Source organism: Candoia aspera, chromosome 8, assembly GCF_035149785.1.
Source record: "Candoia aspera isolate rCanAsp1 chromosome 8, rCanAsp1.hap2, whole genome shotgun sequence".
In the NCBI taxonomy this organism is placed as follows: domain Eukaryota; kingdom Metazoa; phylum Chordata; class Lepidosauria; order Squamata; family Boidae; genus Candoia; species Candoia aspera.
In genome coordinates this window covers 76,908,030-76,920,339 of record NC_086160.1, presented here as the reverse complement: position 1 = coordinate 76,920,339, position 12,310 = coordinate 76,908,030, and the positions used below count along the sequence as shown (strand labels likewise).

The 12,310-nt window shown below is 53.3% G+C and overlaps 1 protein-coding gene across 1 annotated transcript; it reads left to right on the top strand.

The window, feature by feature from the left end:
• The first annotated feature begins 3,983 nt into the window (after positions 1–3,983).
• Positions 3,984–9,521, top strand: TEX261 (testis expressed 261). Its single transcript, XM_063310061.1, has 6 exons — positions 3,984–4,091; positions 4,956–5,035; positions 5,622–5,775; positions 7,249–7,316; positions 7,901–8,003; positions 8,444–9,521. The coding sequence occupies exons 1-6, from the start codon at positions 4,022–4,024 to the stop codon at positions 8,557–8,559; spliced, it is 591 nt and encodes a 196-aa protein (XP_063166131.1). The 5' UTR covers positions 3,984–4,021; the 3' UTR covers positions 8,560–9,521.
• The last annotated feature ends 2,789 nt before the right edge of the window (positions 9,522–12,310 follow it).

Here is a 12,310-nt window from a genome sequence, read left to right as displayed (position 1 = left end):
GCTTCAATGAGCATTTCAGAGAAACACAGGTTATTGATCTCACACACTCAGCCCTCCCAAGCATAAAGAATCACATGCTTAGACATAGCAGGTTTAAAAGTAAGTAAAGTAAAAAAAAAGTCTTACTGACTTTTATTCTTGGTTCAGTTACATCCATCTCTGGTGGAAAAATGATGTTCCTTGTTTCTTCTTTACCTATACTTAGTGATCTCTTAGCCCTACAGCTGCCAAGAGCTGCATGGAAGAAAGGGCTAGGCACATGGCTTTAGGCCCAAGATGGAGACAGAGGAGAGTAGCATGCTTGCTGCCTCCTCAGTAGGTGGAAGGAGGAGGGAGAGAGAGAGGGAGTGGCAACAAACAGCTTCCTCAATAGCACGGAGAGTTTGCATCCTAGAGCAACCATCCATATGCTAATGAGGCATGCTGGATTTGCCAGGACTTCCAACACTTTATACCCAACAGTCTCAAGGCAGAATCGTACTGAGTTTCTTTCTCACACCTTCTCCTTCCCCAGCATGGATTTGCCTCTTGCTTTCCTTTCATGGTTCCTGCACACTTTCCCCAAAGTTATTCCTCTCCAAGGGGCCCTTCAAGCCCCCTCCGTCACCTGAACCCCGCTTTACAAGCTGCAGCTCTTATCCCCTTCAATGCAGGTGGCTGACAAGAGCCGATATATCAAGGCGGGGGTGGGGGGTGGGGGGGATGTGCAAGGGCTGAACCTCTCATGGTGTTTCTAGTCCCTCTCACACTCACACCGGGGCAGTTGCAACTGAATCTGGATTTTCTCCCCACTCCATTGAGCCTATGGGGGTCCCACCTCCGCCCCAGCTTCCCTCCTTGTTTATGCAGTTGACACACTTTCACAAGGTTTGAAGAGGGCTTTCTCCCCCGCCCCCCCGTCCAAAAAAAAAAATCTGCTAAAAGCCAACAGGCAGCTTCCCCTCCTGTTGCACTGAGCAAAAGAATTGCTTTCAGGGACGCTACCCAATTCTCGTCTCGTTTCGTGTCAGAAGTGGAGGAAATACAAAGGGGGAAAGAAAAGTTAAAAAGTTAAAAACATTTAATAGAAATATACAATTTATCTAACTCTAGCCCAATGCCGTGCCCACGTCGGTCCCAAAGGGCACTGTAAAAGATGGGTCGTTGTTTGAATATTGCCGCATTCGCAGCAAATATCCTTGCCCTCAGGGAGAAACCCCCATTCTTCCATATAATCTTTAGTTCTGGCCAAACCGGTGCACAGTCTGTTTAAACATCTCCAAACCGTCCACTCCTCCTCCGAACCTCCAGGCAACTTCTCAAGCAGTTCTATCCAATTACGAAGATGTTTTACTTGAGGTTTCCATCTTTTTAATAGTTCTGTTTGAGGTGTAGTAGCAATCTCCACAGCGTGGTCTAAGAAACTCCTTCTTGACTTCAATTTTTCTGTAGGAGGTACTCGGCAAAATAATGGGTGTGCCGGATCGTGTAACACCTTTCCATATTCCACGCCTTGTGCCACACTCCTTCTAATGCCTGGCAGGGCTATTCCTGCCAAGATATATAATTTATCAAGCGGAGTGGAGCGTAAACATCCAGTAACAATGTGGCCTGTGTCACTAAGCGCCCTGTCCACCTGGGTAGAGTGCGCAGAGCGGCCCCAAGAGGGGCAAGCATACTCTCCCACCGAGTAGCACAATGCAAGGCGGCCGTGCGTAGAGTGGTAGGGTTAGTATCGGCCAACTTCCTGAGAAGATTATGACGGGTGGAAATCTTTTGCTTTAAGTTGCAGCAACGTCTTCTAAAGGTTAACATTCGGTCCAGTGTTACACCGAGGTAACAGGGCGTCTCGCAATGTGCCAGGCTCACTCCATCCCAGATAACAGCAAGCCTACATCTGGCCTGCCTATTTTTGAGGTGGAATGCACGGACATTAGTTTTTGACAGGTTAGGTTTTAGTCCGTTCTTGTTATAATATTCAGACATATTCCTAAGACAGCGTGAGCTTGTCTTCCACTTCCTCAAAGTTAATTCCCTGAACAGTAAGTGCCAAATCGTCGGCATAGATGAAGGGCAATGTATCAGACCGACGGGCTGATTGTTAGTATTTATATTGAATAACGGGGGGCAAGGACACTCCCCTGTGGGAGGCCATGCCGCTGAACTCTCCAACTCTTTTTCCCTGGAATTCAGCGAAGAATCATCAATTCTCAAGTGTTGCCTCAATGCATTTAGTTAAAGCAAGATCGTGTGTAATATTATAGAATTTCAAGAGAAGCTTCCTATGATTAACTGTGTCATAAGCCGCAGATAAATCAACAAAAGCAGCTCCTGTGATTAAACCTACTTGAAAGCCATCCTCTATATGCTGGACGAGATTAAGTATCTGGCCTGTGCAGGACTTTCCTGGCTGAAAACCAGCTTGCTGGGGGATAAGAATCGGCTCAATAGCTTCAGTAGGCTCAATCCCAAATTCTGCAAGGGGGAGACTCTGCTCTGCTCCAGGTGGGCTTTGAGATGGGTGGCCAGAAGCCTCAGCGAGGCTGGCAGAAGCAGTGAGGGGGGCCTTAAATGCCCAAAGGAGGCCTGACTATGAGAAGAATGGTTAACCTTTGGTAGGAAGGCCGTTCCCACCTGTGCCATCTACTCCCTGCTTAGCTCACCCGCATCTCCCAGAAGCAGATCTACCCTGACGTCACCGGCAGCCTACTGACAAAGGTCTTTACTTCCACGTGCTTCAAAACCCTTTGCCTCCCTGAAATGACATGTCCCAGGCCCCCATGCCATCTTCTCCAGAAGGAAAAGGCTGTGCTTAGCAGTAGGAGTGGGGTGGAAGCTCTGCCCAGCCTCTCTGCGGCGTTTCAATGTGGCACGAGGCTGTCTCTTGGGTGCCATGACCAAGTCTGCCAAATTCTTCCCAGGATCCTTTTCCCTGCTCTGGAGTCTGTGGAGAACAAACACCGAGAGATCTGTTCAACCAACAGCCAAAGGCGTAATATAGGTGGCGGCTTAGTGGTGGGGTGAGCCCAGCCTCTTCGGGTTATTGAACAGACCGCAATTAGGCAAGCCATGCTGAACATGCTCTGTGAACGCTGCCACTGTCTGGCTTCACAGAGTGCATTAGGCTGTGATGTGTTTAGTACCAGTTCAGTCTGTGTGGTTGCTCAGAGTCGATGACCTGATGGCATGTCAAACCACAGCAACCTGTGAAGCCCTAAACCATCATCTACACACTACAGTGGCTAGGTTCACCCATCAGGGTAAGGTGAGACCACAGAAACCACATTGTGGTGTAGTGGCCATGGTTGTCATGTGGAATAGCCAGATTAATCAACTGTTTCAGAAATGTCTTCTGTTATCTGGGTTCAGTAGATAGTGTTTTTCAACTTGGCCACTTTAAGATGTGTGAACTTCATCTCCCAGAATTCCCCAGCCAAGTGGCCAAATTTCAGAAACACCGATCTAACCTGTCCAAGAGCCAAAGCTCTCTGGATGGATTGCAGATTTAACAGCAGAAGAGTAACGGAAGAACGCAGTAAAAATGTCACACTGGATAGTATAAGCATGAGTGTGTCAAATACATAAAGTCTACTATGCCAGAGCTGAAATCCAACAGACTGCGGGGCGGGCTAAAAGGCACAACTCAGCTACTGCAATTGCGGTTTAGACACACGCGCGGCAAACGATCCCCCACGCGGGCATGGGGCTTCCCCGCCTAGACGCGGCCCCGCCCGACCCCCGGCGGTCGCCTCCGCAGGCCCAGCCCCCGCCTACCCGAGCCAAACGCGACGGGGCGCGCTGCCGCACAAGCGCCCTTCCCCGCGCCCGACGGGCTTCCCCGGGAGGCGCGAGGGTCGCGGGCGGGCGGGCGGGCGCTGCCCTGCCACGCCGCCTCCCACCGCCGGGGGCCGCTGCGGCGCCTGCCGCGCCCTCCCGCCGGCGCGCTCCCTGGCGGGGGCGTCCCAACCACTTCCGCCTGGGCCGGAAGGGCCGGGCGGAGCCGTCGCTGCCCAGCGGGTGAGGCGCAGCGGCGCGGGCGAGGATGTGGTTCATGTACGCGCTGAGCTGGCTCGCGCTCCTCATCCAGGCCGCGTTCGTCACCCTCGGCATCGGTGAGCCGCCCGCCCGCGGAGCACCGCGGGGTCGCCCCCGGCGCCGCTCCCTCGCGCAGGCCTCGGCCACGCTGGCCCCCCCGGACCGCGATGGTTCGGCCCGCCCGCTCCCCCCGCGGTCCGACGTGGTATCGCCTCCTCCCGGAGGGTTGCCAGGGGGCGTGGAGCCTCGGCATGCAGGGGCAGTCTGCCTGCCCGGCCTCCCCTGGGCTGACTGGGGGGGCGCTGTTCGAGGAGGAGTCCGGCCGGGCGTCGGGGGAGGGGCGGCGAAGGCGCCGGGCGGGGCTTTGGGGAGGCCGCCGGAGTCGGCCCCGCTGCGGCCTGGGACGAAGCGCCTGTCGGGGCAGCAACAGCAGGCAGCCCAGCCCACCTCGCAGGGTTGTTGTGGGGGAAAGGGGGAGGCAGGAGGATTAGGTTCTCACACACACACACACACACACAGTGTGTGTGTATGCGGTTATTGTTGTTACATTAATATTTTTATTAGATTTTTATCCTGCTTTTCTCTCTCTTTATCTCCTGTCCCCCATATATATATATATGTATATGTATATGTATATCAAGGTGGGAAAAACAACAACAACAACAACAACAACAATAATAATAATAATTACATGGGTTTGCGTGTCTGGGGGGAGGCATGGCCTTAATTTTTCTCAGTTTGGTCTTGCCTCCTTGTTCTGCTGCAAAGGACTCGAGACTGAAGCTTGGAGGGGGATGAGGATGCTCTGCCTTTTGGGCTGGATTGGTGGGTGGGTAGGGGGTCCCCTGGAGGCTCAGCAGCTGCAGCTGAGTGTGGCTGGGTGGTGTGGTGAGACAGGACAGCCTAATGGTTAGGTGTTTCTCTTCCTCCCTCCCTCCCAGCGGCTGGCTTGTACTACTTGGCGGAGCTCATTGAAGAGTACACGGTCGCGACCCGCCGGATCATCAAATACATGATCTGGGTAAGCCCCGGCCTGCCTTTTATCCAGGTTTTCTGCACGCCTCTCTCTGGTCTGGGACCGGGAGGGGGCAGGGACAGGGTGCCCAGGGAGCCTCTGAAGCTCAGCTGGGCTTCGGGCCCTGGGAGAGCAGACACTTTCTTGGCTCCCCTCTGGGTCTTTGGCAGAGAGGGAGCGAGCTGCCGTCTCGATGGCCATATCTCCCCTTTCCAGGGGAAAGGGTCTATAGACTGTGCTGAGATATCTAGGGCAGTCTTTCTCAACCGCAGCAACTTTAAGATGGGTAGACTTCAGCTTTTAACATTCTTAGTTAAATATGGAATCCATCCAGAGAGCTTTGGCTATTGGATGGGTTAGATCAGTGTTTCTGAAATATGGCCAAGGTTGAGAAACACTGAACTAGGCTAATGGCCAAGACTAGAAGGGAGACCTTTTACTGTTGAAGATGGTGTCACTGCCCTACCTGGGCAGAGCTGGCAAAAGAAGGCGGCAGGTGCTGGGCGAGGGAGTTGCTGACCTCCCTTTCCCCGGCACGTGGTTTGAGAATGGCTTTGGCTCATCAGGGCGTCTCTTGCCTTCTCTCTCGTAGTTCTCCACGGCCGTGCTGGTTGGCTTGTATCTCTTTGAGCACTTCCCGGGCCTCGTGGTAGGCGTGGGCCTCTTTACCAACCTGGTGTACTTTGGATTGCTGCAGACCTTCCCTTTCATCATGCTGACCTCCCCAAACTTCATCCTGTCCTGCGGTGAGTGCCTTCCCTGGGGGGCTCGGCATCTTTGTCTGTGGTGCTGAGGCAGGCAGCTGCGCCTTTGAACTTGCCAGCGGGTGAAGCATCTCTGTGATTGGGCCACCAAGTGTGCTGCTCTGCTGCCTGAGGAGCTGGTGGCTGTGAAGGCCACCTGGTGCCTTCTCCCCACTCCCCCTAACCCCCAGGAAACAGATCTCGCCCTTACGCTCTGCTGCTGTTTCAGATTATGAGAGAGAGTCACCTCGGGAGGGTCAGATTAATTCTGCCGTCTGTTGCTGGAGTCAGAAAGCTCTGACCGCCTGAGGGGGAAGGGGGACCCCTTCCTGTGTAACTGTTCAGAAACCAGGAGCCTTTGTGATGGCACTGAAGGCTGGATGATGAGATCCAACAGCAGTATAATCCTTCCTCTGTGGTGAAGCTTGGAAATCTCCCCCCCACCCCCAGCTCCATTGCAGCATCGAGATTCCCTGTTACTCAAGAGTGATGGGCAGTGAGATTTCGCACTAATCTGAGGAAGGGTAAATGCTGAAATAGGTGACCTAAGCCTCCCTGTTCCTCTGGAGCCATCAGTGGCAGCCGGGGCAGTTGGGAAGAGAGCAAGATCTATGCTCTGGAAGGCTTCTTTCAGGTTGTCCTCTTGTTCTGTTCTGAGGGAACCCAATTAGTCACTTCCATTTTCCCTGCCGTCGGAATTTAGGCTGGGAGCTCCTTGGAGCAGGACCCATAGTTAGAGAGCCAGTTTGGTCCAGTGGTTAAGGTGCTGGGCTAGAAAGCAGGAGTCTGTGAGTTCTAGTCCCACCTTAGGCACGAAAGCCGGCTGGGTGACCTCGGGCCAGTCCCTCTCTCTCAGCCCAACCCACCTCACAGGGTGGTTGTTGTGGGGAAAATAGGAGGAGGAGGGAGTGTTAGGTATGTTCACCACCTTAAGTTATTTATAAAAATAATAAGGCGGGATAGAAAATAAAATAAAAATAAATAGTTCAGCAAACATCAGAGTTACTGAAATAAGGGCCCCTCATCAGTGCTATTACTTCTTTGCCTTGCCTTGCCTTCTGTTTGCGTCGTTTGCTTGCTTCTCTCTCAGTCTTGTTTCAGGGGCTTGTCCAAGATGCAGGGGTAACAGGGAAGGCAGGGAAGGTGGGTATGGCTGAGATAGTCAAGTGTTTTGTCGCAGCCAGGGCTAGGAACACCCCTTCTTTTAAAGAGAGCAGGGACCCCTTGAAATCTAAAAGTCAGGAGGAGCCTGGTAGCCTCTTTTCCGATGGATAAACTATTACAAGGCATAAGCTTTTGTGAGCTGCAGACGCCTCCTGATGTTTTGGTGGTATCGCAGACTTCTCTCTCTCTGATACGGTTCTCTTCCTGCCGCGTCTTGGAATCTAAGCGATGTCCCAGATTCCACGGTTTGCTGACCGGAGCACCTCAGAATTGTGAGCACTTGCTTTTTCCCCCCCCCCCCCCCTTTGGCAGTGCTGGTTGTGCTGAATCACTATCTGGCGTTCCAGTATTTTGCAGAAGAGTATTACCCCTTCTCAGAGGTAAGAGATGTCTGGAGCTGGGGTGTAGAAATGGGGGGCTACTGTAAAGCCATGAGAATTGATCTTCTTAAGGTTGATCTTTGAGCCCTGGAGCTGCAGTGTGAAGAGGCCCCTTGGAAGACCTGGGCTTTCTGTACTTCAGAAAACCCCCTTTCCTGGTGCCTCAAGGGCCTGTGCTAATCTCAGCTTCTCAGACTCCTGGCTCGTGCCCAGGAGCCACGGAGATCTTTTCCCACCAGAATAGGGTGACGGTTTGGTACAGGGTCAGCTGGGGAGGCAGGCTTAGTGATGATCTGGGGTCCCCTGTCCCCCACCCTTGGCTTGCCAGACTGAGCAAAAGTGGGCCCAACTTCCTGCATCCAGGCATCCTCCAGAACAGGCAGAATGGAGCCACCCCACTGCCCTGACGTTCCTGGCTGTGGCAGAGGCTGCTGCTCATCGATGGGATGAGGAGCTGGCCACAAGGCCTTGGGCTTGGATGTGGCTCTCTGGGATGGAGGCTGTGGTTGCTGGGATTGCTTTGGAAAGGGCTGGCCATGGCTTGTCTGACGCTCTTTTTCTCCCACCCCCACCCCCCGCCCCAGGTTCTCGCTTATTTCACCTTCTGCCTCTGGCTCATCCCCTTTGCCTTCTTCGTTTCCTTGTCGGCTGGCGAAAACGTGCTGCCTTCCACAGTGCAGCCTGGAGGTCAGTCCTCTAGGCAGATCCCTGTACCCAGGGGAGGAGCAGGCCACCCCGCCCAGAACTCACGTCCAGCACAAACCTGCAGTAATTTTACTTATTCCTCAGTTAATTGTGAGTCTCTCCAAAAGGGGGGTGGGGGAGAGGAGGAGAGCAGCTCTGGGCTGTGATGGTTGGCATTGAGGCACTGTTGCCATGCTGGGCCTTTGGCGCTCTCCTGCCCTTGTGGGTTTCCAGATCTTCCTTGAGCTGCCCCTTGAAGAACCAGGCACTTGCCTTCCCGCGCTGCGGTCTTAGTAGGACCCATGGAGCGTGGGGGAGGAGTGTTTCCTTCACGGGTGGGCGGAGCAAACGCTGGGGAAGGAGGGGTGGAAGGGGCTGTGCCCGGCTTCATCTGATCCCGTTGGCGTCTGCTCTGATTTGTCTCTTTTGCGATGCCTCCCCAGACGATGTGGTATCCAACTACTTCACGAAAGGGAAGCGGGGGAAGCGTTCGGGCATCCTCCTTGTCTTCTCCTTCATCAAGGAAGCCATCCTGCCAAGCCGACAGAAGATGTACTGATCTCGCCCCCGCCCCGGTTGGTCTTCTGGCCACAGACGAGCCCTCCTCCCAAAGCGGCTGGCATTTCTGAGCCCCGGTGTTCCCCTCGCCCGTATGTCAGTCTGTTTGGGTGACCCAACAAGGAAAGATGCTGGCCGTCCCCATGGCGTGGGGAGCCGGTCCTTCAGGCCCCTCTCTTCCCTGTAGGCGGCTTGTGGAGGGGAAGAGGCCGAGGAGGTGACCCTCTCTCCCACCCTCTGAGCGGGGCCCTGTGATGAGCTCTTTGCGTTCTTTTAAGCCAGGCACTTCATTCCTTCGTGGAAGGAAGGGATACACAATTTAACAAGCCGATCCACTGCCAGACTTCTTCCAGAGGCTCTCTTTTGAGGAATCTGTCGAGAAACAAGGGACCGAGCGGGCTTCTTGAGGCAAGTCCGTGTTCTGCATTTGCTGAAGTAAACCGTGGTCTCTGGCCGGGAATTAAGAGTCTCTTGTTCCCTCATTTGGCTGGGAGTTTCCTCTTGAAGAGGAAACTGCAGAGACTTGGTAAACTTTTTTAAAAAAAAAAGGAAATCAGAAATGATTGCTTGCACCATTTTCCTGGGTCAGCATTTGGTGTACATGAATGGAAAGCGCCATTCAGCACAGAAGACTGCTGGCATCTCCCTGTTCCAGATGCTTCAATGACTTAAAGTTTGCCCGTGTTCGGTTAAAAATCAAATTCAAACCAGAAGACTGGGGAAAGAACAGATAGTTTGCAGAGAATTTGCGAGATTGTGCCTGGAATGCAGAAAGCCTGCGTAGCTGCCCCAAGTAGAGAATCGGACTCCGGTTCCCGCCTCTGTCTGGAACGGCTGGGGCTGCTGGGCCAGCCAGAGGGACTGCAGAGGCTCCCAGCTGTCGCCTTGTTCTTGCCTGAAGTTGATGGAAGTTGGGTTTCTCTTTCAGCACACAGTCTGTGTTCAATAAAGGTGTTCAAAGATGTGCTTAACTGCAGGACAAGCAAATGAGTCTCTTCTCCCCTCCCCTATTTTCATTATTTACTTGATTTGTTTGCCAGCTTTTTTTTTATTGGAAATGATTGGGGGATACCTACGCACACAGATAGCATCACACTGTTCCCTTTGGGGGTAAGCAGCGTTAAGCACAGCAAGAAGAGAAGGGGGCAAAAGGAGTCAATGGGAAACCATTCAAGCTAACCCCATTTGCTGTCTCTTGCTGCCTTTGCAGACAACCCGTCATGTCATCCCGCTTTTTGTTTTGTTTCTTTTTGAGGCTCTCCGACAAAAGATCTCTTTCCAACTGCAACCTGTTTACTCTGCCGTCAGATGTCTGCTTTGCAATGCAGTCTTCATTCTCTCTAGCAGGGTTTCTCAATCTTGGCCACTTTAAGATGGGTGGACTTCAACTCCCAGAATTCCCCAGCCAGCTGTAGGTCCAACCCTCCTCCACTTTCTCCTTGGTCCTGTTGTATTCAATCCACATTCTCCCTGTCCCATTCCTTTTTGACCCTCTTGATGCGTGGTTCCTCCAGGCTGTTTACAGACAAAAATGAGGCATATAAAAATGTAAGAGTTGACACGTAAAAAGACTTCCTGAAGGCTTGGGCTTGGGCTGGGTCCCTTTTTGCCTGTCTCTCTGACTGCTTAATTGTGCCCCCATCCTAGGGGTGACAGACAAGCACAAAGAAAAGGCCAGCTGGCTGGCGATTGGGTCATTTAATCTGGCCTGGAAACGCAGCTTCTAGATGGACAAAATAGCTTTCTGGTCTTGTGCCAAGTGCTGTGAGCTGGGTGCTCTGATGGTCAGGAGGCAGGGTGAGTTGGGGGGTTTTGGGCCAGGGGGTGTAAGGGTAGGCCTGGGCTTCAAAATCGGAGCATCAGCCTCAAGCCCCCCCTCTTGTTTTTTACCTTGTTTCTCTTCCATTACATCAAATGAAAGCAGGTGTATTCATAAATAACAGGACTTCCTGGAGGGCCCAGTTGCCAGGTAGGTGCCTTCTTGCCCCTCCCTCCCCACCAGCACCCTACGGATTTTGGAAGCCTGTCTTGGTTCTTGCTGGGAGGCACTCAGGAATGGGGAAGGGGAGGGGGAGTGCGAGCAATCTGGCAGGGAGGTGCCACCATGTATGTCCCCAGTTGTGCGGTGTCACTTGGGTCGGCTTTTCTAGGCCAGGCATTCACTTCGGTGCCAGAGGAGGTAACGCTGGCACGTGGCTCACATTCTTTCCCCAGTAAAGGAAACACAAAATGGAAATGGGAGTGTTGCTGTGTGGCACGCAAGGCCTTTGTGCAGTGTAACCGCTTGCAACGTGGCCGCCTCGTTCAGTCCACGGTGCCACCCGGTGCACTGATGCTCCAACATGGCACTGACAAAGGCACCTTTGGGAGCCCTCCAGATGCTACACCTCTTGCAGCTTCCCAGCGTGTGGCTTCTTGTATGTGCGATGGCCGATGGCCGGGGCTGCCACGGAGTCATGGGGGGTGGGGCGGTTAAGCCAGGGCTCTGGCCTGGGTTCCCTTTAGTGGCGCTGCCCAAAATCAGTTGCAAGTAGCATCCAAATCAAATCAATAAATAGTTTTGCCCTCCACGCAGGGAAGCTGCAGGAAAAATTTCCCTTCAATCTGTATTTAAGGCAGCAAAGCCAAGCAGCTGAAAAGCACTTTGAAGCTTTGATGAGCGACCATGGGCTGTTCTAAGGGCGCCCATTGCACTCGTTGTCTTCACCTTAATTTATCAGGAAGCAAAAGAAGGTTGTTTGGGGAAGGAACAGCTTTGTCCTTGACCACCCACAGCCCCTTCTACTGTAGGCATTGCCCAAGGGCTGCAATCTGAGTCAAGAGAGCTGGCAGTTCTGACTCGTGTGGGCCCTGACTGCCCATCGCTTCTTCCCTGTTGGTCCTTCGCTTTGTGCACCTGAATGAGGCCTGCTGAGGTTTGCTGACTTCCAGCTCTTGCAAGACCCTCACCTGTGAAAGAGCTGAGCCTACTGGTCTTCCTGGGCGGACTCTGCTCTGAGCCCACTGCTCATCCTTGGGCGCCCTGGGAGGCCGCACGAAGCCTGGTGCCCGCTGCCCACATCCTGGCCATCAGCTTCATGCTCCTTCTGGGCCTCCAGGGGGTGCAAGAGAGCTGCTGCTGCTTAGCTCCAGCCCCAGAGCCCCCAAGGCAGGAGGAGCAGCCAGCAAGCCCAGGGCTCCCCGTGGGATGGGGGTCACAGCTGGAGGGCGAAGTGCCCCATCGTGTGAGAGCAAGCATCTGGTGCTCATGTCCAGGTCCAAGGCCACCTCAGATGCTGCATATGCACTCTTCTATCAGTGCTTGATGGCTGTTCTGTGTTTTTCTATGTGGCAGTCTTCCAATCTGTTTTTATGGCTAGTAGTCCAGCAGGGAGCTACACAGGGGCGCAGTCCTCTTCTCCCCAGCTGGGTCCCAGGGTGTTCGCAGTGCATGGTCAAAAACTTGTCGCGGTGATCAAAGCTCTGCCTGTTTTTTTATGGGTGTTGCAGACACCCCTGCTTGCTTGAAAGCAAAAAAATAGGGTTGTTTGAAACTCCCACCCTTCCAGCATGGCCTGAACGATCGGTTCTCACCAGGAAGGGGAAGCATTTTATTTATTCATTTGACCAATGGATAAGCTGCCTCTACATTGGAGCACCGAATTCCTCCTGTGGATTGAGGAATGATGGTGGACGCAGGAGAGGGACTGGTGTCATGCCCTTTTATTATTAAATGTTTCCACTGATCGATCGTGTGAGAAAACAGAGCATTG

What these genes read in the sequence shown, in the direction of transcription:
- TEX261 (XM_063310061.1), top strand. Translation starts at nt 4,022, where the DNA reads ATGTGGTTCATGTACGCGCTGAGCTGGCTCGCGCTCCTCATCCAGGCC. An exon ending in TCATCAAATACATGATCTGG is followed by an intron (nt 5,036 to 5,621) that starts GTAAGCCCCGGC and finishes TCTCTCTCGTAG; the next exon opens with TTCTCCACGGCCGTGCTGGT. An exon ending in AAACTTCATCCTGTCCTGCG is followed by an intron (nt 5,776 to 7,248) that starts GTGAGTGCCTTC and finishes CCCCTTTGGCAG; the next exon opens with TGCTGGTTGTGCTGAATCAC.